The 26,968-nt window shown below is 43.9% G+C and overlaps 2 protein-coding genes across 2 annotated transcripts; one reads left to right on the top strand and one right to left on the bottom strand.

Moving 5' to 3' along the window:
• The first annotated feature begins 1,412 nt into the window (after nucleotides 1–1,412).
• On the top strand, nucleotides 1,413–18,623 carry GPR75 (G protein-coupled receptor 75). The gene is made up of 2 exons (XM_044428720.1): nucleotides 1,413–4,955; nucleotides 18,613–18,623. The coding sequence occupies exon 1, from the start codon at nucleotides 1,444–1,446 to the stop codon at nucleotides 3,115–3,117; it is 1,674 nt and encodes a 557-aa protein (XP_044284655.1). The 5' UTR covers nucleotides 1,413–1,443; the 3' UTR covers nucleotides 3,118–4,955; nucleotides 18,613–18,623.
• ERLEC1 (endoplasmic reticulum lectin 1) lies at nucleotides 8,364–26,665 on the bottom strand. The gene is made up of 14 exons (XM_044428721.1): nucleotides 26,420–26,665; nucleotides 23,054–23,158; nucleotides 21,337–21,417; nucleotides 19,810–19,887; nucleotides 19,574–19,637; nucleotides 18,351–18,391; nucleotides 17,786–18,009; nucleotides 16,491–16,632; nucleotides 14,211–14,372; nucleotides 13,107–13,166; nucleotides 12,279–12,403; nucleotides 10,700–10,777; nucleotides 10,502–10,577; nucleotides 8,364–8,632 (listed from the first exon to the last, which is right to left on the bottom strand). The coding sequence occupies exons 1-14, from the start codon at nucleotides 26,600–26,602 to the stop codon at nucleotides 8,561–8,563; spliced, it is 1,491 nt and encodes a 496-aa protein (XP_044284656.1). The 5' UTR covers nucleotides 26,603–26,665; the 3' UTR covers nucleotides 8,364–8,560.
• Nucleotides 26,666–26,968: the final 303 nt, after the last annotated feature.

The following is a 26,968-nucleotide window of genomic DNA, read 5'->3' as shown; positions in this document are numbered from 1 at the left end:
CGGGGAGGCGGCGGCCGGCAGGCGGGTCGCGCCGCTCCCGCCGTCGGCGAGGACTTGGGCTTCCGCCGCTGCAGCCACCCGCCGCCCGGCCGAGGGATGCTCCCGCGCGGACGCACAAGGCGAGCGGCCCCGCTGCCTGCACGGAGCGGCGGCTGTGCGGTAAGTGGACCGCGCGGCTCGGCCTCCCCGCGGGGCGCTGGACGCGCCTGGCCTGGCCTGGGCGAGGCGAAAGGCCGCGGCCTCCCTGCGCCCGGCCCGGCCCGGCCCGGCGCCCACCTGCGCCCGGCTGAGCCGGGCCCGCGGATTCCCAGCCCCGCTGCCCTCTTGGGCCCAACGCCTCGCTTTGGCGGAGACTAAGCCCTCTGCAACCCCGTATGCTCCAGATGCGTTGGACTACCCCTCCCAGAATGCTGACCAGGTGACGCTGTGGCCGAACGCATCTGGCGGGCACAGGTTGGGGAAGGCTGAACTAGCTGCTTCGCTCTCGCCCGTTCCGGGGGAAGGGGTGCAGTGGTTGCCTGGGCACTGATTTCCACTTTTTGGCACCCCCCCTCCCATAGCCAGGTTACTGGCCCAGGCGGATTCTGACCAAAGCTGGTCAACTCTCTGGGGCAGTGGGTTGGGAAAAGTCCCCCGCTGTTCGTTCCCCTTGTGGTCTGGTATCCTTCTGTTTGGATACTTCCTTGGCTAGAAGTACTTCCCTTGGGTACTTCTAGCTAAGAGATAAACTGTACGAAAGGTGCTGTGTACCCTTGTGAGCCAGAGGCTACAGGATTGGAACCCAGGACCTTCTGCAAAGAATGCAGGTGCTTTTGACATCCATTTTTCCATCCTGCCTCAGGAAAGCATTTGGGGCTAAAACATTTGCTATGGCATGTTATGGGTTGCCTGTAGGATAAAAAAGATGTCCAGTTGGGTTTGGTCTGAAACAATAGTGGAAAAGAGAGTATTGGGCAATTGCAAAATAATAATAATAATAATAATAATAATAATAATAATAATAATAATGTGTGAAACATGACACTTGACATGTTAACAAATCCAGGTTCTGGCTGATATGTGTGAACGTCTTTAAAGAGAGCTAAGTCTCTCTTCAAGAAGGTTAGTAACATTTGGCCATAGGATCTCTCTGTGCGTCTAAGGAAACGAAGGAAGAGGGTTAGCCAGTGTGGTTTCCTTGGCAATGCATGACTGCCCAGGTGTTTTGTCCTGCGACCCTCACTGTTGGCTGTGTGTGAGTCCTGATGGCTGTTGCAGCAGACCAACATGTGTACTTCTTCACAGCGTAAGGCGTCTGTTCATGATGCACTGGAGAAACTCTATGGCTGGCTATGAGCTGTCCTGCTATCCATTGACTCATTTTGGGGATTGGGGGCTTATGCTTATACAAACAGGCTTCATCCACCATGGACCTCAAGCTTCTGATGTGAGGCGCTCACTTCCATGGTGCCGAGAGAGCAGCCGTTGCTTCCTGCGAGGATGAACCTGACGGAGTGGGCTGAGGAGGAGTTGGTGGATCGCTCCAATTCCTCGGCACGTTTCCCTGCACCCTCTTGGGGCGACAATGACACTTTTTCCTTCCAAGGGGATCTCCAGGAGATAATCCACACAGCCACCCTGGTCACATGCACCTTCTTGCTGGCTCTCATCTTCTGCTTGGGCTGCTACGGCAACCTTATTGTCTTCTTGTCCTTCTTCGACCCAGCCTTCCGGAAGTTCAGGACCAACTTTGACTTCATGATCCTCAACCTCTCCTTCTGCGACCTCTTCATCTGCGGAGTGACGGCCCCCATGTTCGCCTTCGCGCTCTTCTTGGACTCGGCGGCCACTCTCCCGGATGCTTTCTGCTTCAGCTTCCACCTCACCAGCTCCGGCTTCATCATCATGTCCCTCAAGACCGTGGCTGTGATAGCCCTCCACCGGCTTCGCATGGTGCTGGGCAAGCAGCCCAACCGGACCGCCTCTTTCCCGTGCACGCTCTTGCTCACCGTGCTCATGTGGGCCACGAGCTTCACCCTGGCCACCCTGGCCACCCTGCGGACCCATAACTCCCGCCTCTGCCTTCCCCTCTCCAGCCTGGTCAGTGGCGAGGGGAAGATCATCCCCTACCTGTACGTCACCGACTTCGTTTGCTGCGTGACGGTGGTCTCGGTCTCTTACATCATGATCGCCCAGGCCTTGAGGAAGAACGCCCAAGTGCGGAAATGCCCTCCCGTCATCACGGTGGACACCTCCAGGCCGCAGCCATTCATCCGGCCCCTCGCGGCCGCAGGGTGTGCGGATGGAGTGCAGTGTGCTGTGCCAGCGCTGTACCGAAACCAGAACTACAGCAAGCTGCAGCACACCCAAACCCACGCCTACCTAAGCCAGCTGCCCCCGCCTCCCGGGAACCGATTCCAGCTGGTGTCCACTGTGAACTTGTCTGCAGCCAAGGACTCGAAGGCTGTGGTGACCTGCATTGTGATTGTCCTTTCTGCTCTGGTTTGCTGCCTCCCCTTGGGCATTTCCTTGGTGCAGGACATTTTGTCCACCAGCAGCAGCTTTATCCTCTACCAGTTTGAACTCTGTGGATTTACTCTCATTTTTTTCAAGTCTGGGTTGAATCCTTTTATATATTCTCGGAACAGCGCTGGCTTACGGAGGAGGGTCCTCTGGTGTCTCCAGTATTTAGCACTTGTCTTTTTCTGCTGCAAACACAAGACCCGGCTCCGAGCCATGGGCAAAGGGAGTCTGGAGGCCAACAGAAACAAGTCGTCCCATCACGAGACCAACTCGGCTTACGTGCTGTCGCCCAAGCCTCAGAAAAAGTTTGTGGACCAAGCCTGTGGCCCCAGCCATTCTAAAGAGAGTGTGCTGAGCCCCAAGGCGTCTGTTGGCCACCCACACTATGGAGGCCAGAGCAGTTCCACCCCCATGAACACCCGCATCGAACCCTATTACAGCATCTATAACAGCTGCCCCTCCCAGGAGGGGAGCACGGCCAACAGCCTGCAGCCAACCAACTCTCCCTTTGGGTTTGCCCAGTCGTACATCGCCATGCATTATCACACAGCCAGCGAGCTAATGCGGGATGACGACAGCATCCCTGCTCAACCGATCCCCGTTCCCTCCGTGTAGCTGCTGGGATCTCATGTTCTGCCCCGGTGGTGGCCGGCCTTTACCGACAACGGGCCGGCAGTGGCCTGCAGTGCCACTTTTGCATGCCTCGTGCAACCTTCTCGCAGCTTGAGGAGGTTATGACTTGGGTCTGCTGCATGAGAAAGCGACTGGGATCCTCGCCTATTTCTGTCTCAGAGGCAGGCTTCCGAGCTTTCTTGTTCCTGACTGTTATGCCACTTTTGTTGCAGACCGGCAGCCCATCTCCTTCCGTCCCCTTCATTGTTTGTTCTATTTTGCCTCTTACAAGATTTGCTCCTAGTCCACACAACGAAAGAATTTATTTCCCCCCTGAATGCCAGCATACGGACCTGCATTTTGTCCAAACAGCTGCTGACCCCAGATCGATGGGTTTCCAACCAGATCAGATATTATGCTATTGTTTCTGTGGTATGTTCTTGAAAGTGCATAGTTTTAGCATTAGCGAAGAAGAACACCTTTTAAATATTTCTAGTCCAGACTGTATATATTATGGGCTCAATGCAGAACATTTTTTTAGAAATATGGCCGGCAGTGCTTGTTTACTTGTGTCAGTCACAAAGCATGTACAGTGGCAAGATGATTCCTCCACAGACCAGATGGTGGTGCTTAACTTTCCTGCCAGTGTGTTGTGAGGCAAAATAATAAAATAAATAAAAGGGGCATTTCTGTTATAACTTTTTTAAAAAATTGCCACCCTGTTGTAGCAGTGGTCGTTTTTCTGCTGACCTTGTGCTGGGATGACTCAAAGTCTGGAGAACGGGGAGGGAAACCCAGATGGCAGCTGGAAGTGCTTTGGCATTGAAAGACCAGAACAAAAAGGGAACAATTGTTTTTTTTTAAATCAGGAGTCAGCTCAGGGCTGTTACCTGCAGAATGCCTCCTCAGAGCACTGCTTCTGTCCTGGAACACCAGGCACTGAAGTTTCTACTCCCCTCATCAGTTAGTCTGCCTGGAATTGCCGATTGCTTTGCTTTGCCTTGAAATAATTTCAAATGCAGTGGGAAATGGGGAAAAATTACTGTTCTGAAAGAAAACAAGATTTTCATGGAACAACAGTCCTAAATGTTTGCTAAGGAATTGAAACAGAGCTTTTGCAATTCCTAGCATTCAGAGAGGATCTTTCTACACCAGTCTTGTAAATAAATCTATCAGAATTATCACTCCACTACATTTTTACATTATTAGGCATGGCATCTAAAACATGTATAGGGCAATTGTAATACACATGAGAGGCATGAGACGGACAAGCACACTTGCAGTTTAAAAGACTTTGGTGTTTGGTCATCCAGAAGCACTTGTTTTTCTTGCTGTAGGCAACCATGGCAGCAGCTCCTTGCAAGTGTGTTTGATACCCTTGTTGCGCACCTAACAGAACAGTTCCAATGATCCAGATAGAAGAGTCCAATTAAAGGCAAGAGGAACGAGGAGGTTGAGTCTTATCACATGATGCTGCTGGGGAGGGGATTGTTTAATGGTTGGCAAATTAAGGAGCTAAGTAAGTCTGCCATAGTATATGCAATAGAGGTGACTAATTTTAAAAATGGGTTTATAGAGCTCCTTAGTGTCCTCTGCAGACATCATTTCAGCAATTTTCACAACAACCTTGCTAGGTAAGTGAGAATTAATTATTCCCAGGTTGTTTAGAAGGCTGAAAAAGTGTGGGATAGCAAAGATTGTCATTGTGTTTATGAACTGCTGTGAAACACCCAAAGAGCTTTCACTATTGGATGGTATAGAGATGATGATGATGGTGTAGTGATGAGGACGACATTGGTAGAGGTGAGATATGAGCCTTGGTTTTCTTAGTTCCTAGTCCAGTCACTTTAGCCACTGGGCCATATTAGGCAATTAGGTGACTAGTTAGTCGACTCCAGCAGAAATGGGTGCAGAAGGCTTGGTGTGGAAAAGCACTTCAAAAGAAGCCTGTTTCGCAATTTTGGGGGCACGGGGTTGGAACTGGGCGGAACTATCTGTTCAGAATGAAGGCTGAATGTGTTTCCTGCACCTTTGGACTCCCCTACTCCTGCCAGTGGGAAGATCCTATGAACCGAGTCACACTTAGTTCTCTTTTTCTGGGGTAGTGGGGTTCTGTTCAGAACACATTTTTGGTGTCCTGAAACTCCCATTTTTGGCTACAGCCTCTGTGAAGGGAATCTTAGCAGTTTTAAACAGTTGAAAATCACAAAATGGAAGAGTTTTTTAAAAAAATTAACTGAAAAAAATTTCAGTCCACTTTGTGTTCTTCTTGAACAGGTTCCTGAAAGCAGATGTGGCATGCAGATTGTGTCTTTTGTAATAAACTGTTCCATATTTGTGGATCCTCTTTATTATTTGAAAGTATTTGTAAGGAACCATTTTAGGGAGATAGAATTTTGACTGGTTCATAGCTGTGAAACATAACATAGGTAAAATTCAACATACAGAAATTAGTATCTTAGTCCTAAAAGTACCTTTATATATTTACTAATACATCTTGCCTTTGTAATTTTCTAATTCCAAAAATATTACATGAATAATAGTGTGCAGTTAGCCAGTTTTTTTTCCTTTGGAATATTTATTTTAAATTCTCAAATGCTTTAGGATTATACAAAACACAAAAATATTGATAAAATGTTTCCCTCCATTCTTTGACAGTTCATAATTCATGTATTCTCCTATAATAAAAGGGTTAATTGTTCTGTGATGTTTCAACTATCCCCTTCTCATTGTGTGTGTGTGTTTAATGCGATAGCTTCAGTGGAATAGCACTGGAGTCAAGCTGAATAAGGGAAATGAGAAACTACATGCCCAAAATACTGGGGGTCTAGATGACCCAAACATTATGAAAACTACAATTCACACCAGAAGTACTATGTGTATGTGGTAGTCGTAAAACTAAATTTGATTTTTGACAAGTTGAGATATATTAATTTTTAAAAGCTCTTCAACCATGTTTCCAGAGCATTTTCCATACCATAAAATACAATATAAAGTGAAAAGAAGAAACAGAACTGTTAAAACAACAATTTTTAAAGGTTGGGAGAATGTTGTTTTTGGCTGCCACTGAAACAGTACCAGTGAGGAGGGAATTCCTATAGGAATGGGAATGAGAGCAAGCATCCCTTTTTGGCTTCAATGATGTTATGGTTCTGTTTGGCCCCAATATTTGGTCTGTCACTTTTCCAAGTACAGGAGAGAAACCTTGGCTTCCCATAATGTATCTATTGTACTGTAAAAGTGTATTCTGCATTCATGTAGTGTCAATTTCACACATTTGCTGAAGGAGCTAATTTCTTCTTCTGACATCACTGACAGCTTTGAGCACAGTGGTCAACTGGTGTCAGGAGAGCTTTGCAGTCCCTCTGGACTCCATTTTGCGGGGTGGGGTCCTTTTTCACAGCTTTCTAAGCTTGTTGGATGTAGTGGGATGCTGCTGGGTGGCAGGTCTTGTTGCTCAATGTACTGAGAACCTTGGTTTTCATGAAGGACCTGATGTTCAGAGAAAGTGCAGCTCCTACTCGCACCAACAACTGCTGACCAAACTGGGTAGCAGCACATAAAGAACTTTATAGCTAGTTTCAGTGCAACGGAAAACATTCCCAAGAACTTGGTGCTCCAGCATGAAGTCTGTTTTCCATTAACATAATTTTAGTGCATTGGCTTCCAGCTTTTCCAGCAGAGATCTTCTTCCTAGGGCCCATCATTTTCATGATACAAAATAGAAGCATTAGTTTGTCCTCTTGCCTTTTCTTAGTTTCCTTAAACATGCATCAGTACCAACTCATCTTTATACCAGGGGCCATCAAATTTCAGCATGTAACTATAATGTTAGACATAATCAATTTGATTACACAATCTGTGACTCCCATGAAGGCCAAGAGAACAATTTATTTTTAGCTTGTCTGCAGGTAAAAGACCTTGCATTTCAGGTAGGAAGCTGCACAAAAATCCTTCTGACATTTATCTGCACTGGTGGGTATGCATAGCAAGGCATGTGTTCACAAATGAATATGGCAAAGTTAAACTTTTCATTAGATAAACAGCTAAAAATATCTTCCATTATAATGGTAAAGGCAGTGTTGCCTACATCCAAAGTAAGCAAAGACATAGGGAGAGGATCTGGTTACAAAAATACCTTGTTTCATGACAAATTTGGGCATTTCAGTCCTGGCAGAAATCTTGTGTGATCAAACAGCTTTACGATTAAATAATGGATTAATAAAGCCAAGCACCTTGCAGCTTCAACTGCAGCTTAAGGCCCTGTCCCCGCAACTCCTCCAAAAAGTGGCTCCACTTTTTCCTGTGTCCATGGAGTGGAAACCTGTGTAGGTTTTTCTCCCCACTACTATCCAATTTTAGTGTGATCATAAGGTACTTGATAAACCTTTTACATTGTTTTTGAATTCTGAACCCTTTTAACACTTTGGAGGGTGAAGGAGAAAAGGAATAAGCTTAACTCCTTTCTCCTGCTTCTGGGCCCAAGTGAGAACTTCCATCATGACTGGTGGGCAACTTAAGGCTCTCCAGCTGTTGAACTGCAACCCCCATCAGCCCAGCCAGCAAGGCCAGTGAGGGGAGGTGCAGCTCAAAACAACTGGAGGGCTACAAGTTGGCCACCTGTGGTTTAAGGGTGAAAGCAGGCTTGTACATGTAACCCCCCCAGTAAAGCCTGGGGATCCCGTGGAGAGGCGAGAGTGAATGTCACTGGAGAGCCATGTGGCACCTTCTCTGCCTGTAGTGGCCATCACCAGTGCCCCATACTGTCAGAGAGATGGAGGGGGCTGAGCCAGGGACACACACGGAAGCTCCTCTGCTGAGCCTGGATGTTTCCCGGCATAAGAAGGACTAGCAGGGAGCCTGAAATATGCTCAGTTCGTGCACATAACAGAAGGGAGAAACCTCTGTGCTGCCCATTCTCCCTTGCCCATGCATCTCCTCCCACTTGCTGCCCAAGCATTTCTTTCAAGCACTGTTTTATCACAGTATGCTAGTTCTTTGACCAAGGGCAAAGGGAACAACAAGCCAGGAACTCAAGCAGCCAGTCACTCTGATCGGTAGAAGTGTGATGCACTTCTGCTACCAGAACACGGCGGGTAGAAGATGGCGTCGGTTTTGTTCCTATTCCAGCTCAAGGGAAGGGAGCATTTCTCTGCTACGCAGAACGACAGTTTCCCACCCAAGCGGGTTTAGAAAAGAGAGACTCTGTGCCACATTACAGGGCAAGTGAAAAGGTCCAAGATAAGGTATTTAATTTTTAGAAGTTTATCAATAGGCTCTTATATACATACAATATTCACAATTGGTTCATGATAGCTATATATATGCCTGCTGGTGAGGTCTTGCTCAGCACTTCACATCACCTTCTTTTCATGTGGCCAGTCCTAGCAGGACTTTCCTTGTCCAATTTTCATGGCCCCAACCTTTGAGGGACGCCCATGTGCTATTAACTGGGCACTGAGAGCAGTCCATATTCATCCGCTGTATCCAAAATTTTGCAGATAACGGGTGATTCCACCTGGAAGGAAAAATTAGGACACAAAATCAGTGGCTGTTTTAGCTGCAGCCATGACAGCGGCAGAGTTACCTGGGTGAAGGGAGAATTCAGAGTGCCTACAGGACCAGCCACTAAGGAGGACGGGCGATCCACCTAGCCCAAAATGGGAATGCTGAATAAAGTTTAGTGATTTGCTCTATTAAAATACAAACAAGAAATTTAAAGTACAGAAAGCAGTGTGTCGGATTTAGATTGGACACACAAACATGGGACTTGTGTTAGTCATGACTGGCTGAACTCCCATTGATTTCAATGGGTCTACTCTGACTAAATCTGGGTCCAACCCATTGATTCTATGGGCTCTATTTAAGCACACCACTTAAAAGTAGCTATATGCTGATGGGGCTGCCTTTGTTGAGGGAATCAATTCTCTCTCCTCATCAGCTTGCCCCCAAGATCTGTTCTGGATGGCTGGGAACACTCCCCAGCAGATTTTCATGGGGAAAGAGAAAAGGAGACTCGAGAATCAGGCTGTGCAAGCTTCATTCCTAATGGCCAACATACCCCTGACTTTCTCCAATATAAAAGTGAATAGCTGCCACTAGTTCTTGTGCGAGAGAGAAAATGGCTATACAAGAAGGCAAAGTGGCGGTCAGGATTAAGTCCTGACCGCCAGCTCTGACGGAGTTTGGCGATGACCTTATGTCAAAGAATCTCATGAGGGTGGAAATCATTTCGCTCCCAAGGTAGTATCAGCAGGCTTCCTTCTGGATACAGCCTGCCTGTCATGACAAGCCTTTCTGACAGAAGTCACCAACGGACAGACACATCCAAAGAGAGCCCTTTAGGAGTTCAGTCTGAACTCTTTCACAATACCAAGCCAGTTTTTAAAGAAGAGTTTAAGATCTTCTTATTTAAATCTTGGCAAAAGGACTTAAGAGTTTTCAATTCTTCTCTTCAATGAAAAACAAAACTGTGACAAGTACATCCCAGCCAATCATCACTTTCAAACCCTGCTGAATTGCTCACCCCACATTTAAAATCAATAGGAACTGTGGAGTCCTTGTCTGCATTGCACCATTATTTCTAATATCCAAAGGGGCTTCAATTTCACAGAAAATAACTTAATAACTTTATTAGAAATAACTTCTAATAAAATAAGAGAGAAGTTTGCAGCTTGAGTTCTACAGCTGCCTTTCAAGTCTGTCAGAGCATGGGCTACTTGGAGTATTCCTGACAAAAGACTGTGACTACCAGCATATTTCTCAAATCAACAATAGAATGAATTCAACCTTTAAACCTGGCCCGATAAAAATTTGAGCATAAAGCTCTATCCACATGCTAAGGTGTCTACTATCATAGAAAGTAAAATAAATTTAATCTGAAATAGCAGCCCCCTCAGTGAACACTGTTGATTTTAAGATGCAACATGGTTTAAATGCAATTTCACCCTGGCAAACTACTTTAAATGGCACCTAACATGTTTTGACAAGCTCTTAAACCTTAAGCTGTTATCTTAACTATTAACTCTAAAAACAAATATTCATGGAGCTCAGAAACGTGAAGCTGAGGTTTTATTTTAGGTCTTCCCCTTCCATCCAGGATGCTCTCTAGAATGATACACTGTGCTTACAAATGGGTGGCAACAGGCTGCTGAGGAAAGTTTAAGGAGCAGTCCCATACAAGTTTAGTCCCAGAAATGGCCTACAGCTCACAGGCTGTACGTCTGTGTAAATCTGCAAAGGGCTGTATTCTGTAGCATACAAAGAAAATGCCACTCCAAGTCAGATAGAAAAATCAAATGCTTGTGTCTGAGCCGAGAAGTGAAGTCATGTCCATGAGAAACTGCTCCTAGATGTCATGATTTAGGCCAAATTCATGAGTACCTACCCCAAGGATGTACTGGCAGGAATGAGGCTCCAGCATATAGACTGTTACCGCATGGGGAGAATCCGATTCTTTGCACCTTGAGACAGAAATGGTTACTGGTGGGTATCCCAATCATAAGGGAACACTCCTTGTTTAAACCAGGTGACAACCCGTGCCAAGACTTTGCCCAGTCAGAATGTTTTTAAGGATGCAACTCACTTCAATTTCACTGTCACCTGTCGTGGTTTGTCAGTTAAGTCGCAAACATCTCCGTTTCCGTAGTAGTGAGACACCATTCTGCAGGGAGGTAACATGGGAGAGTATGACTGCAGCAGTCACTTTCAAAATACACAACTATCTCTGGAGACTCAAGACTCCTGTTCTGTATGGAACGATCACAAGGCATACGAGCTGAATTTTGTGTAGAACCTTCCAGAAAAAGGCATATTTTTGAAAATATGAAGGCCTACAGAAGGTTCAGCTGTTAGAGCTGTTTTGCTTCCGAGGTTGTGTTGCTCTGATGTTTTGATGCAAGGAAAATTAAGGCCACATAGGCTATTTGGATGCTGGTGCTAGTACAGATTTGGGTTATTCAAATATTACTCCATCACTCCAAAAAACAACTACACAAACATTCACCTTCATGCCTAAATGCATTGTCTTTCTCTACAACTGACAGGCCCTGGATTCTCACCCCATCAGATATCCTAGTCCCCATGATTATGAGCATAAAAATATTATTCCATTACTTTTACTGTAATGGTTGCCCAGACAGCACGATGCTAACAGGCAGCTTGTATACAAAATTAATTAATTAATTTCTGGAAGTCAGAGGGTGACTGAACACAAGGAGCCTCAGCCCTTCCCCTGCCCCACAGTCCATCCATACCCAAAGACTGAGGGCGCACAGGGTAATTAGGTCCAAAACAGTCCCCTAGTCCCGCCCTTGCAATTTGTGGCTTGTTTTTTCATGCAGAAAAAGGTGGAGAAGGAGCACGAGGCCTGTTCAACTTCATTTGCAGGGGAACTTGTAGATCTCGTCCTTGGATCCCAGTTGCCTTAAAGCGTGTACAGCAACTCTCACTGCAGATTATGGGCACTTCTTTCCCTACACAGTGTGAACGCAGGCAGCTGCCTACTAAGTAGGAAGTTACCATGGCGACATGTGGTCCTGTTGGGTGGGGAAGACTCTACAACACTTCTGCATGATCATAAATCCAGAGAAGGGGAACTGAGTGCTATGCTTTTCCATACACATTGTGGAAAGGCACCACTTGCTAAGGGGCCTTTTGTGAATTAATTTTCATGTGTACAAAAACAGCACTCTTGACGTCATTTCCCTCTTCCTTTTTAGTTTGGGCCATTTCAGGATGTGGCTGAGGGGTCACATGATCTAGCCCTGCTGTAGCCACTACAGCTGGCCACGCCTGACTCTGCCACAGCACGGTGCAAACATGCCGTGCCATGCCACAACGCTCAGTGGCCCCGTGAGCTGGCAGCACCAAAGCCGAGCTTGAGCAGCCCTTAACTGGAAACTTCACCGGTAGCCTGCAATGAGCAAGGCCCCGTCCAGGCAACAGGAGAGGTAAGAGAGGAAGGCAGGGGGGCCCCTTCCACCTGCCTCTTTTCAGGTGGGTGGATGAGCACCTGTCTGGTTTGAGAATAAAGGCACAGCAAATAGAAGGCTGCACTTTTAGAGGAACGGGCTTGGCGGTACCACGACGCCTTATGAGATACGCTGCAGCAAAGCACCGGCTCCTTTCTCCCAGTTTGTGTCTTAAAAGCAAGCCAGACCTACTTGACTGTTTGCAGACCATCATCCTTAAGGTGATATGCTCTAGCCACATTTTTCTGTGCCCACTCGAGATGTTCGTCCTTGTTCCACGTGCCCACAACTATGGTTGTTTTGCCATTTTCCTTATCCTAAAAGCAAGCAAGCAAAACGTTTCCTTGTAATTCATGCGAAGACTTCCTATCTAGTGACCATTCACACCCATAATTTGCTATAGGTACTTCTATACCATTCCTCCATAAGCACTTCTAGAACAGTTCACATAGCAACCCACAACTGATGTCCTCATGAAGGGGCTCCTCTGAAAAATGCCATTGCCATTTTGTTACGCATGATTTCATAACGTGAAGTGTACTGATGAAAGCAGGGTAACAACACACAGGGCTCTTGAAAAGTAATCCTCTTCTGTTATCAAATACTAGTAGACTGAGCATACATAAAGAAATAGGACTTCACATACCACAGGGTAGGCAGGTAAGAAAAATTATCCTGCCCACACCTCACTGAAATGGATGGAAGTGGCACTGGACCACAGGTGTGCTCCTTCCTGCGGTGGTGCCTGCACAGAAAGATTTCCCCCTGGACGGTGTCCACGGTATTTACCCCACATCCAGCATATTATGGGGCAGAGTACATGTAGCAAAACAAATACTATTGTAAACAGGCTCGCTACAGGTGCCCCATGTGTAAGGCTATTTCATTTCAATTTTGATTGGCACAGGTAGATACTCCCCGGCTGGGGCCAATGGGAGTTGATGTCCAAAACAGCTGAAGGGAAGCATGCGCTCCAGAAACGTGTCCACCTGTAACATTCCAACTGTTGCCCCTTCATACCTTGTGATATTGATGCACATACTTGCCGTAGCAGAATTCGTATCTCCACCAGCCAACACCCTAGGAAGGAGGCAAGAGAATAACATTTACCTATTTCAGTGCCAGGCCAAAACCTTTTTAGTTAGTTGCCTGATATATGAAGTGTTGATGTTTTAAAGATGGGTTCTATTTGTTGTCAATTGATGGTCGATGCTGTGTTTTTATTGTATTACCATCCTGGCTGGGCCAGGGAGTTGATAAATGCCTCCTTATGAGAGGGAGAGATTCTGGGCTGCCTAAAAGAGGAAGCAGGAAAACCACTCTTTAAGAAGCCCTGCCTGAACCCAAGCCCTGGACAGAAGTGTCCCTATCGATGTTTCTTGATGTCTCAACAGCATCTGGTGCGACTGATCATGGCCCCATTCTGGAGCGGCTTTCTGAGCTGGGAGAAGGGCCACTGCCTTGCAGTATGTTCCATTCCTAACTGGATGGTCATCTTCTGAGGATGGTGCTGGGGACCCTGCTCGGCTGCATGGCTCTTCCAGTGTGGAGTTCTGCACGGGACAATTCTACTCCCCATGTGCTTTAACATCTGTATGTAACTGTTGTTTGGATCCATTTGGAATTACATGGTGAGCTGTCATCTGTATGCTGAGGGCATATGATCTTTTAATCTCAGGCAGCTGTGGCAGTGGGCATGGTGAACCTGTGTTTAGTCTCACTAGGACCCAACAGATGAGGCTTAACACAGGGGAAATGAAGACTCTGCTGGTGGGGAATTTTTCTCCCTGGATGGCCGAAGGGCTGTGGACTCGGGAAAGGGTCACATGCCCCCCAAAGGAGCAACTGCAGAACTTGGGCACATGTACAGATCCTGCAGAGTACCTTCTACCAGCGTTGATTGGTAGCACAATTGCAATTCTGGCTGCACGGGAATAGCCTAACATCATTGGTTAGACCACTGAAATGTGCTAAATGCTGGGTTGCCTTTGAAGAGGGTTCAGAAACCACAGCTAGTGCAGAATTCAGAAGTCAGGCTGTTGACTGGGACTTGGCAATACAAATATATAAACAAAGATAAGAATATATAAACATATACAAATTCATAGAAAATGCATTTCTCACCCCATGGAAACAGTAAGACCCACTCAGGAACTCTTTTATGAGCTGATCATCGGTCAGTTTGGAGATGTGCGTTGTTCCAACAGTCAGCAGCTGTGGGGTTCCAACAGCAACTGGCTTGTGGAAGGATGAAAATTTTTCTTCTTTTGCTGAATTACTTTCTTCCTGAAATTAAAATTGCTCAAATTAAGATCCTCCTAAAATCTACTTGCCACATACCATATTTATTAAGACAAATTTTGGAGGGGTGCCCAGTTGGTGGGCTCTTTGCAGCACAAAAATTAATCATGTGCTACAGTAAGAGTAACAGAGTTACTGGGAGTAAAGAGTAACAGTGTTATTGTGGCTGAAGCTCCTGTGACTTTGTTAGAGGCATGAAGCATTGTTCCTCATTGGGAGAGGTTAATACATCCACGGGGGGCAAAAAAATACAGTAAACACTCTTCAGTTAGAAGCTTTCAGTTACTAATTTAATATCTACAGCAGCACAGAAAACCTTGGTTTTGACCATAAAAGTTTAAACTGGAAACTGTTCTGGAGCCTTCTTATGCAAAGTAGGATTATTTACATTGGAAACTTTTCAGTTTCACTCTAATGATTGAGTGATCTAACTTAGCATGTATAATTTACTCACATTAAGAGACAAAGCTAAAGAAGTACCCCATATTATACAGAACTTTTTATTGGAATACTTGTAAAATTTGAAAAAAACAACAAAAACAAGAACTATTGCCACTCCAGTAAAAACAGCATGATATACTGGCAACCTCTCATCTACTTCAACAATACTCAACCATCATTTTTTGCTGTCACTTCTTATTAGTACCATTTTACACTGAGACATATATCTATTTCCACATATTCTCCCATACGCTTACTTGGAATAACCACCCGAGAAGTCTTAATTACAACTTTGAAACCTCCAGGCTTGCCTAATATTGTAATCTGCAATTGGTATCCACTCGTTACCAATGAACTCAAGAAACTGCAATTTTCTTCCCTGCATCACTGAGTAAAGGAATGAGATCAGAACTGCACGGCTGGGCTTGGGGAGCTGGGCTGCTGTTCTCCTGCTACAAAAGGCCCTAGACCAGGGGTCAGCAACCCGTGGCTCCGGAGCCGCATGTGGCTCTTTCATCCCTCTGCTGCAGCTCCGTTGCTCAAAATATGCATCACAACTGCCAATGTGTGACACTCGCCAGCACGTGATTTATTGAGCTTTTCGACTCCCGGCAGGCCAACCATGGATAAATCCAAGAAAAGAAAAGTTTTAGAAGAAAGCAGAACATTTAATGGTACTTGGGCAGATTCATTTGCTTTCACTGCTGACGAGACTGATTTATCAGTATGCTTAATATGTGATGTGAAATTGGCAAACAACAGAAAGTCGAATGTTGCAAGACATTTCCAGAATAAACACACAGCCTTTGCTAAAATATCTGGATGGAGATGAGAGAAAAAAAGCCATTTCAGAAATAATGCGGAAGGTTGATCTGTGCAAAAATAATAATTTAAGTTCGGCTTTTTATTTCATAAATATGAAGAGGACTCAAATAGACATTGAGTATTTTATTTGAAAGTAACCTTCAACCCAGCGTCTTTTTTTTTTTTTTTGGAATTCAAAATGTTTTTGTTGCATGCAGAAATAAAAATTTGTTTTCTCTGTAGCAGTTCATTGATTTCATAAATGCAACACACTATAGTTTTTTTATACATAGCATAAAGGTAAAAAACGATATATGCAGTGTTAGCTTCATTTTAGATGCCAAAAGGGTTTTGTGGCTCCCGGTGTTTTGTTTTCTGTGTGAAACGGGTCCAAATGGCTCTTTGAGTGTTTAAGGTTGCCAACCCCTGCCCTAGACAAAATAGGCTTGCCCTGCTCAGCAGACGTGAAGTCGCACTGCCAAGAATAAGCTGGTGGCGGTGCTTCCTGAAGGGAAGGCCAATATAATATAGCACCCCCTGCAGGCAGAGTGACCACAATACGGGAAGGGCTGCAGTGCAGTGGAGCAGGACTTGCTCCTGCATGCAGGAAGGCCCAGCACCTTCAGGTGGAGCTATGAAAGCTTTCTGTCTAAGGCTCTGGCCTGCTGCCATCCAAGAGCAGACAACACTGAGCTAGATGGACAGATGAACCGATTTGGTATATGGCCACTTCCTGGGTACCCGGAGAGCTTGTGTGCCAAGCCTGTGGTACAGGGGACAAACACAGCCAGCAGCAAGTTTACCAGCCATAATTTATGCTCTGTGTGTTCCAGCAGCACTGCGTTTGCAGGGTCCTACCTCTTTGGCTCTTCTAAAAGGCATCTTCATCTTTTCTTGCTGTTGCTCCAGCTGTTCCTCCAGTTTTTCCAAGTTATGGGGTTTGAGTGGGGATCCTGGCAGTGATTGGCAAAATATGTCGTTCACTGGAGAAGCTCTGAACCTGTCCGAACAACACACTTTGTGCAGTGCTTTTACTATATGAGAACTGTATGCAATGGCTCAGCACAAAAGTAACACCTAGCTGAAATAAATCTGAGAGATAGCGCTTTTCAAATGACACATACTGGACACACATGGGGGCTGAGAATTCTCAGCACAAGACTGCAAGCATGTCAGATTCCCACTACTAAGACAAGTACAAGTCTTTTTCTTCCAATTGTCCATAGCACAGTTCTAGGAAAGTTCTAGTATCACACATGAATCCAAATCACAATTTAAAGGAAGCTAAAATGCTTTTGTTCCATTTTATCAAGACTCTCTAGCTTTGCTCAGTCAAATGGAACCAGGGCTCCCTGGGCGCTGTGATGCTGAACCTTTAATTCATCTCACATATTGGCATAACTGAGCTTTCTGGCGCACATTTAGTGTGCAATTTATTTATATTATTTCAACTTATGAGCTGCTTCATTGGTCTCTTTACAAATAAGCATATCTACAGTTCAGTCCTTCTAGGACATTGTCAAAATCTGCCCAGTAAAAATTAAAAAGGGCGGGGGTGGAGATTTATCGTCAGCTTCCTACCTATGCTTTCTTTCTACAAACCCAAACATGCCAGGGCCAAAAATATCCAATATTTCCAAAAGAATAGATTTGTTTGTACCCAAAACAAAAGGAAAAAAGAAGGTTAAGTGCAGGCCATCTCTTTTGAAAGTCAAGAGTCTTAGCTAAAACCTTCAAGGGGAAGCTATTTTGCTGGTTTAAAGTTTACAGGTCAAAATATTGTGATGCAAAGGCCTCACAATCTTTGGCCTCTCTTGTCTATAGGCCAAGCCAGGTTTTGCAGATATTGTTATGCAGAACTTTAGGAAAGATTAAATCTTGAATTACCTATATTAGCTGAAACCTGTAAACTATTCCAATGCTGAATGAAACCTGTGGGGGAACATTCTTCCAGAACAAAGGCCTTTCATATACAGCATTTGTCTTGCCTGAAGAACTTTTGTCTGGGGTCAAATATGGCCCCCTTCACAGCCAATGCTAAGATAGTGTCTGCAGGATGAGGGATTATAAATCATCATGTTCAAATAGCTACCAACCAGATGGCTACGCCTGCATTTTAGTCTATGAAGTCACCTGAAGCCTGAATTCCTTACCTGTATTTAGGATGGCTGCATAACAGAGGAGTCAAAATAATCACTTCATATTCACATGTAGTGACTTCAGCCACTGAAAGGATCTCATGTTTTGCTTCGGGATGACAGACGTACATTACTGAACTTGATCTGGGCAGGTTTTGTCTCAAACTACAAGGTGTACCATTTCCCATCCCTATGGGATAATATGGTGTCATCTGCCCTTCTATATTTTTTGTAGGAATCTAGTTTGGTAAATGAAGAGAGGAGAAAAGAGTAAAAGAAATATTAGCCTGGCAAGTGTCACACATTCATTTTTGGTTAAGCACTAATGTTGCTGAAATAGCCCAGCTTTTTTCATCACTACTTTTGTTTCAATGGATTTTCTCTACTACAATTGAAGTGGAAAACACATAATGGAAAAACTAATTGGTCTGAATTCTGTATCTGACATCAGCCAAAAAAAGAAAAAGATCCATTTCTTTTTCTTTCTTTAAAACAGTCCATATCTTGTATCTAACATGGTAAGAAAAGCAGTCATATATAAGCCACAATAGAAAATGAGAGCTTCAGCTTTTCCACTTGCCTCTTTTGCACTGTCTTTTTCATTTTCCTTCTCTTCTCGATCTGGAAAAGATTGCAAGAAGCATAAATGTTACACTTTACTCACCAGAATGTATCTTCTTTGTTTCTATATAGCAAAGAAAGCTTCAGAAAACAATTACCTCTGAGCACACCTCTCCCACTTGATTTGGTGTAATTTAAAATCAGTATGAGATGAAAGTTGACAGAGCCAAAAATCAAGTACTAAAGGTTGATTTTGCTAAAGGTTAATTTAGCAAACAGAGGTTCCCACCCCTTTGCATGTGGAAGGGGGGATTTTCAAGAAAAACATGAGACATCAAAAGCATGGGATGGGTAGGACCTACCCTTTACCGTGCCATTTCCCTCGAGGTGGGTTAACTGCCAATCTCCAAGCTCAGGCAAAAAGGTAACAGGCCCATGGCTTCATGTGGTAGCATTCAAAATGCTAAAGAGTCGATTGTGGGGCAGCAAAAGTACCCATCCTGCCCACCTTGTCTTTGGACATTGCCTCACACACTTAGCTCAGGCATGCAGTTTGGATGGAGCCTATGCTTCAGGGACTGCTTCATTCATAGGTCCTGCCTAAGTAACTGCCAACCTCTAAATCTGATAGCTAACTATCTTCTGGATTGGCCTGCCTGCATGTGTGCACATTAATCAAGCCTTTCTTTAAAGAGATACTTTGTTTATGAGGCAATGACATTGAATGAGTAATTTATAACCAATACATGCCTAATCTATCACTGCGGAGAGCTTTCCTGTGGCCGAGGGACAGCAGTACCCAGAGGACCTACACATCAACTGCGTGGCCTCATGTGGTGCGGCTCTGTACACATGCGACGCTGGCATGGAAAGAGCCTCTCCTGTAGCTCCCAGCAAGCTGACGAAGCACAGGACAATGGCTTGTGAGGTTACTGTCAATCCCATTGTCTTAACTGCAGCTTATTTTTGAACAGTGCAACTGTCACTTCCAGCTGCTAAGAACTGATTAACCTTCTGTAAAATTTGAAAGTGAAACAGCAAAGTACAGACAACATATGCTGGAAGTGCAAAATTTTATTCCACTGGAGAGCAAGAAAATAATGTTTAAAATAAGAATCAGATCTGAAATATTAACATATAGCTACATCCCCACAAGCTAAAAAGTCTTTTCCATAATGAGTCAGTTGTAAAACTCTTCCTTTTCTCTCTCATCACTGGCACTTAGAAGACGAAGTGACAAACCTGGATCTAGCAGCAGGCTCTTTCGTAGCATATTTCCAAGATAGTATTCTTGAATATTTATTTTCTATAAACAACAAGAAAGATATCTTCACTTTTTTCATGACCACCATTTCTTCTCCAATGCGTCAATCTTTGTTATGCCAATAGGCCAGAAGAAACTAAACAAAGTTCAGTACAAAAGTTTCAGTTTTACACTTTATTGTATCCTTTATGGTGAAAGCTTTAACAATACATACCTGCCCAGTTTCTTTCTCTTCATGATACTGACGAATATGCTTGCCATGACAGACTTCATAAGTCCAATATGATTCAATCTAAAATATATATTGCATATAGAATATATCATACAGTCATAAATAATTTTATGAACAACAAAGCAGTAAAGGTAAGCCAGGCTTTATGATAGCTGAGACAATAAAAGTATTAAGGTTTTTATACAGATATGGGGTCTCAATAGAGACAGCATGCGATGTCACCACCATACTCTTATTTTAACATACCAAATGAAACCATTATTATATCTGAAAGTAACACATTTAAATTTTATAATGGCTTTAAAGACAACCTGTTTGGTACAAATTCCTAACATCTCCACCAATAGCTTTCCTCTATGTTGTACTACATAGCATTCTAGTATCTACATAGCATTCTAAGCTTATATTTGCAACATCTATAACAATAGCCTCTCTACTTCAGAACCTGTACAGAGGGCAAATGAAGAAGTGCTGTAAAGCTACCAGACTGCCCGGATTCATCTGTGTCTCTTGTGCACAAAGCCGGTCTTATGATAAGGAAATCAGGAATTTGGATATGTAAGAAATTAAAAATTTAGATCTAAAGTCTGCCCCATGTCAAGTGCTCAGAGCACATTACAAAGTTTTGTAATTCTACATTAATACAGACAAGGAAAGATGTGGCTGCAATATGCAATCAGCATCTCCCCTGAGAGACAAAATTCATCAGATAACTTTGGGACTCCAAGGATAGTTCCAGGTCCTAGGGCTAGGGAGATGCACACTGCGGTGGCCTGAAACATCTACAATCTCTCAGTATCCTGGACCATACTACCAGGGTCACAAATCACAGGGACAAGGAAAATGAAATTCATGCTACTTCCCACATTCAATTAACAACTGAAGAATGCTTGTTCTTGGATTATTTCATGATCTGAAACCAGAAATTCTGGGTCCATAAGTTAACAACAACAATTAACATAATAGGCCTGTGTTGTTTAACTTATAAACGAACAGGGATTTCTGGATTGATACATAAGAAACATACAAACCAAGAACTGGATGTTAACTGTGCTGTTAATTGAAAGGAGAAACAATGAGCGTGTGATAAATAGTGTGTTTATTGCTTTGTTTGTTCCTGGCAATTCCTGGGTTAAACCCAGGACTTACAGGCTAACATACAAACTGGGCCCATAAAGGTGTGACTGATAAAGTTCACTTCAACTACAAAATATAAAGACAGACATTTTGCATCCGCTATTTATCTTCTTCTATCTGTTTGGATGAATAATCAGTCAGAATGCTAAGTTAATCAATAATAATGGTTACATTTTATGGTCATGCTCTTGCCCATGGTTATGCGTGAACAATGTCCACTAACCCTACTGAAAAATCTGTAGGCAAAAATTAATGCAGACGTTCAAAAGAAGCAAATACACAGTTCTACACATGTTATTCAATTTACAGTTTTGGCCTTGGTTTAGTAACGTATACATTCGGCTGTGGGCTCTTTTGTGAAATTGGACATACTCTGTAAGAGCAGCTGCTTTGTTTAAACAGAGGTTCCAACAATTGTAATGGGCCAGGTCCTTTGTAATCTTTCTCGTCCTCCTAAAACGATAAGAACTGGATGTCAATATTGCCCTTGAAGAACACAGAGGAATACAGAGCACTTAAGTATTTGCATTCATTCATTTTTACAGCTTTCTGAGAACTGATCCAGAAAAACCCCATCACTGAAAAACAAAAAGGTGAAACAATCAAGATTCACTCAGTTTTTAAACTTGTTAAACTGGCACAAGCCCACTGCATGAATCTAAGTGGATTTTTGAATTCTGCTCTTATTTGTACACATGCAGAAGGATCACGCTCAGCCTCTTTTCTCCAATATCTTTTGACATAAGATGCACCCATCACTATGTGTTTACACACAATGGTATCTGAATTTGTGCCAGCACTTCCTGAACAAGTATTATTTTGCCATTCATTGTAGATAACTTGTGATCATTTTTATGAGCTGAAGAGAAAAAAGCAGTATGTTAAATTTAAGCATGCTGGTAACAATTAAACATTTACTACTTGATAGACAACTGAAAAATCAAAACCTCTTATAAATATGAACAACATGAGGATTTGCATTTTCCAGTGTAATCTTTCTATACCCTGTTATAAAAGCTTCTGTGCAAACAATGTGTCAGCCTCTCAGAGCCCATGAGTGAGAACATACTGAAGCAGCCTTTCAAGAATTCCAAACCCACATGAATGCAACAATTATAATTTCCAGTGCCTGCCAAAAATGCCAGCATAACTTGATTTAAATCATGCCTGGAAGAGTATCTTCTCTGGACAGCTTACTGAACAATGTCACTACCTCCTACCAGGTTGGTAAATATATTTCATAAAACCAACAACTAAGGGTACAGTCCTATGTGCTGCATCCTCATTGGGTGGAGGAAGTCCAGTATTCAACGCTTTGCTACCAGCAAGACAGAAGGAGAGACACTTGAACTCTCTAACCCACCAGGTAATATTTTCATATAAAATGGCTCAGTAAAGGCACAGTGGCAAGGCTGGAGAGGCTATGCAGTTCTTCACCATCTGACATCTCTCCTCTGAGCGCCTTTCCAACCCATTGATGCACTTCTTTCAGATCGATCTGAAGTATCCCAAGGCTGCTTTTGCAACTGCATAATGCAGTCACCATGGTCCTTTCTGGGTGGCTACATGGGTAGAGGGATCAGATACTAGAGTTCCCCTGAAGAGGGGTGATTCTGAAGAATCCTATGGTCCCGGGGATGCCCTCCAGAGATTATAGGATTGCTCTAAGATGGAGGCTTCAATATAAGACCATGTGAACAAAGAAATTAGTAATTCAAGCCAGTCGACTGAATTTTCCAAGGAACAAAAAAAAGGCAACCCCCCCCCCCAACAAATAAGTCTTTCTTTCAGAAGTTTCGGCCTAAGGAAGTGCTGTCTAAACTGAATATTCCAAACAACACTGATTTAAGAGAGGATCAAGAACATGCTGTTAATGGACATGAGAAATTCAATATACTGTTACATTTATACTGTAATCTTTAAACAGTGTCTATCATTATGCTTCTTTTAATACTGTTTGAATTTGACTTTTATTATGTTAAGGAATTTTTACAAAATTTGTGTATAAATATTATAGAAAATTGATTGATCCTGCACATAAACTGTTGTAGAACTGTTACCCCAGAACAAAACAAAATAGATAACTTGCCTCATCTCCACTGGCTAATACTGGAAGAATGCACTTGTATTTTTCTTTATCTGCTGTTGTCATAATGATGTAATGATCTTCTTTGTACAAAACTCCAGCAGTAGGCTTAAAAGGGGGGGAAAACAGTGGACATGCCTTGCATTTAAATAAATATTATCAAAACATGAACAATGGTGTTAAAAAGCCTACTGGCTCTTTATTGCAAATAATATTTTCACAGTATTAAGCCCATTTTTGGAGCCAGAACAAGCATCACAGCTGCTGACTGACCAAGAAATGCACTGAACAGTGCAACAATGAGCAATGCAACTCACAGTAAATTGCATCTCTTCTCCACAGTTGGAAAAGTCACAAGATACTTTGTTTTCTAATCAAAGAAGAGAAGCAATCTTCTGCAAGCTGCGTCATCCAATATTACATCACACAACAGCAGTGGTCTTGCCAAAGTTGTTTGGGTGAATAATGGCTACCTTCCTCAAGTGATCTTTATACTTTCAACCTTCAGACACTGTCATTTAACCATCAAGACAGATATTCCCCTCTTCATTCTTATGGCAAACCTTTTTGTAATACCTTGTCCAATGAAGAGATCTTCAAAGTTTATACATTTGTTGTGATGCTTTGTGCCATTTAATAAAACTATGACACCAATATCAATTTTAGAATTCTTCTTACTGCCAAAATAGCTAGTTTTGGATTATTTTGCTTGCCGTGCAATTTAACTTCCCACTCAAGCAGCCTTAGAATTAACATGTTAACTGCCCTTGGCCAGACTGGTAAACCACTTCCAGAATCATTTGTTTTTGTAATCTTCAGAACTTATTTATATGAAAGACTGATTTAGCAACATATAAAAACTTTCCTTTTAGCTATAAAAGATTTCTGAATAAAGACATTAAGGTATGATTCTACTGAAATCAATTAATTGCAATCAGTTACTTGCAATTAATCTAAACCTCTTAAAATAAAAACAATAAAGACAAATATCCCCTGGATCAGGGTCCTCACTGGTCCCCAAGATCTGAAGAGACCAAGGCTGAAAGACAGTGACCAGGTCTGGATGATGTGTTTGAAGAAATAGGAAGGACTGATCACTCCACCAAAAAAAGTCGTTTCTTAGGTCCTTCACAACTCTGTGCTTTTCATAAACTTTCCCCTTTCACCTATTTCCTTATTTTATCATGCTGTGCCATGGCATGAATGAGAGCAGACACTTCTCTTTTCTGGTACAATACAAGAAAATTCTCCATGGCATGTAGACGGGTGATAGGGCTTCTGCTGACTTTCTGCTTGCCACAGAGGTTAAGGCCCAGGAAGCTTGATTTTAAAAGCAAGAACAGGAAACATTAGGGCCTACTCTGCCCCCTTCAAAAGATGAAGGGGGAAACCTGGCTGGCAGTCTACCTTTTTTTTCTTTTCCTTTCCATCCCCCTTTCCTTGTATGCTGTATCTTTTTAGATTTTAAGCCTATGGACAGGAACTGTCTTTTTGCTGAATGTTTGTCAACTGCTCTGGGGACCTTGTTTGGCTGAGGAATGGGATTAAAAAGTGTAAATAATTAAAATCACTTCTTAATGTACTCCACTGTTTACAATGCAGAAATTATTTTTTCCTCCATACACAAGATGTTCTTGTAAGACATATTTTAACCCAGCCCCACAATATTCCTTTGCAAAAAGGCTGCTTGTTGCTCAAAACAAGTGTAATTTGGGAATTGATACATTTCGGTGCCTTTTACAAATAGTAGAAATTGGTTGAGGTGAGCTGACTTGAAACCTGGGGATTTACAAAGAAGGAAAGGCTTCATAACCATGCTCTACTGATGCATTTTAAGCAAAGGGCGAACACATATTCATGACATTTTACTGCATTGCTCTGTTCAGCAATGTTATGTTTATACTCTTGCTTAACAGCACTACTAGTATATCTGGCTGCGCAATCTTAAAAAGAAGCACAATAGTCTGTTGACAGAGACTGGCCATGAACCTCAGCAGATGATCAGCCTTCTTCAAGCCAAAATTCTTGGTTCAGAGCTCAACAGAACTTCCATATCCCTGAATGCTTGATACTGAGGGACAAGCATTATCACATCACTCTGCACCCTCCTGATGTTTTGAACTACAACTCCCAGCATTTCTGATCACTGGCCATACATACTGAAGCTAACAGGAGTTGCATTCCAAAGCACCAGTCTGGAGAAAGCTGATCTACCCGCTCTAAATAATAGTAGTTTATTGTTATAAAAACAATCTGTTCTTAATACTGGCAAATGAGATACCTCTGGGAAATTCACAAGCAACACCTGCAGCATACTCAGTTGTATGCTAACTTGGAAAACAATGACTTGTTTTGAACAATATGATAACCCACAGTGAAGGAGAGAGTATGGGATGTTACTTAACTGTGGGTTACTGTGTTAACTGAACCAGCTACTACATTTATATCTCACAATTCTTTCTCTTGCCAGGAACATAAGGCAGCTTACAAGATACTCCTCTCCAATTTATTGTCATGACAACAGCCCTGTGAGGTAAGTCAGGCTGGGAATCCCAAAGTCACCTGGGTGGCCCAAAGTCACCCAGGTTATGGGAAACAGAACCTGGATGTCTGAAGTCCCAGTTCAACACTCTGAACCATTACACCATACGGGCTCAAATATGGTTAACAGGCAATAGCAACAGGATAACCCACAGATCAACACCAACTGGTGAAACACAGTGCGATGCAGTAGTTAAGTGGTCTATTTCGTTTAGGATTCATAAAGTACTGTAAGCCATCCAGAGATGACAGTGACGGACAGCCTATAAATTTCCTAACAAGAACCTGGAACTGGGACTCAGGCAATCTGGGTTCTAGTTCCACTCAGCCATGGAGGCGACCGGGTGAGTTTTGGCCAGTCACAAACTCTCAGCCCAGTCCTCCTCAAAGAGTTGTTGTGGGGATAAGACTGAGTGCAGGAGGAGAAATATGGTGCAAGCCGCTTTAAGGTTTTTTTTTTTTAAAGGAAAACATCGAAATATAACTCAAACTAAACTCCCACGCAAACGCTGAGCGTTATGGTGTTGTATGACCCAAGCTAATAGCCCTGCTTTAGGAGCCAGGGCGAACAGCCATGGATCTCTTAAGAAAGTCCCGAGCAGCCATGTCGACCCACCGGGAAAAGGGAGCCCAGGGGCAAGCAGATACCCATCAGCGAACGCGCTCCCGAGGTCAAGAGAAGAGCTCGGAAGTTCGCTAAATCGCGGCCCTCTCCACACGCCGCCCCAATTCCCCCAGCCCCGAATGTCTTTCTCGGCCTCCGAGCCCTTCCGCGCTTTCCCCCCAGCGGCCCTCCATCCCTCCCGCTTCACACCGCCGGCCACCCACCAGGCTGAACGCGCTGCCCGGCCAGTTCACTCGGAACGGGACATCGTCGCTAAACTGGGGCAGCGACCGGCCGCCCCCACCGGACGCCCCCTTCGCGTCCAGGAGCCCCCACAGCAGCAGCAGGCGCCACAACCATGGCGCCAGGGCCTCCGCGACTCCGCGCCGCTGCCTTCGCCGCCTCATCCCGTGCGGAGCCCGGCCGGGCGGCTCGCGCCCCCACACCCACCAATCACCTCACGCCCCAAGAAGCCGGCCACGTCTACTTCCGGAGTGGACGTCACTTCCTTGCCATTGATTGGGGGCCTTGGCTTGGTTCGTCGGTCCTTTCCGGTGAAAAGAGTGGCAGGAGAAACGCAGAGTCGCTCTACCCCAAGTATCTATGGTACTCTATCCCAATTCTTCTCGTAGCCGCCCCGTGTAGATTCTAGAGTAACCCAGCGTCACAGGCCTTCTTAGCCTTTCGAGTTTAATGTTCACCATAGACGGGCTACAGCCTAGAGCGACGCAAATCTTCCTCCATAATCATTGGTCCGTAGTGTATTTTCATGA

Source organism: Varanus komodoensis, unplaced genomic scaffold (assembly GCF_004798865.1).
Source record: "Varanus komodoensis strain SLA01 unplaced genomic scaffold, ASM479886v1 scaffold2, whole genome shotgun sequence".
NCBI classification, from domain to species: domain Eukaryota; kingdom Metazoa; phylum Chordata; class Lepidosauria; order Squamata; family Varanidae; genus Varanus; species Varanus komodoensis.
Note: the sequence above shows the minus strand (reverse complement) of the source record. Positions and strands in the feature narration are given on the sequence as shown.

What these genes read in the sequence shown, in the direction of transcription:
- GPR75 (XM_044428720.1), top strand. Translation starts at nt 1,444, where the DNA reads ATGGTGCCGAGAGAGCAGCCGTTGCTTCCTGCGAGGATGAACCTGACG.
- ERLEC1 (XM_044428721.1), bottom strand. Translation starts at nt 26,602, where the DNA reads ATGAGGCGGCGAAGGCAGCGGCGCGGAGTCGCGGAGGCCCTGGCGCCA. An exon ending in AAAGCAGCTGCTCTTACAGA is followed by an intron (nt 19,888 to 21,336) that starts GTATGTCCAATT and finishes TATATATTTTAG; the next exon opens with ATTGAATCATATTGGACTTA. An exon ending in CAGGTGACAGTGAAATTGAA is followed by an intron (nt 10,578 to 10,699) that starts GTGAGTTGCATC and finishes TTCTGTCTCAAG; the next exon opens with GTGCAAAGAATCGGATTCTC.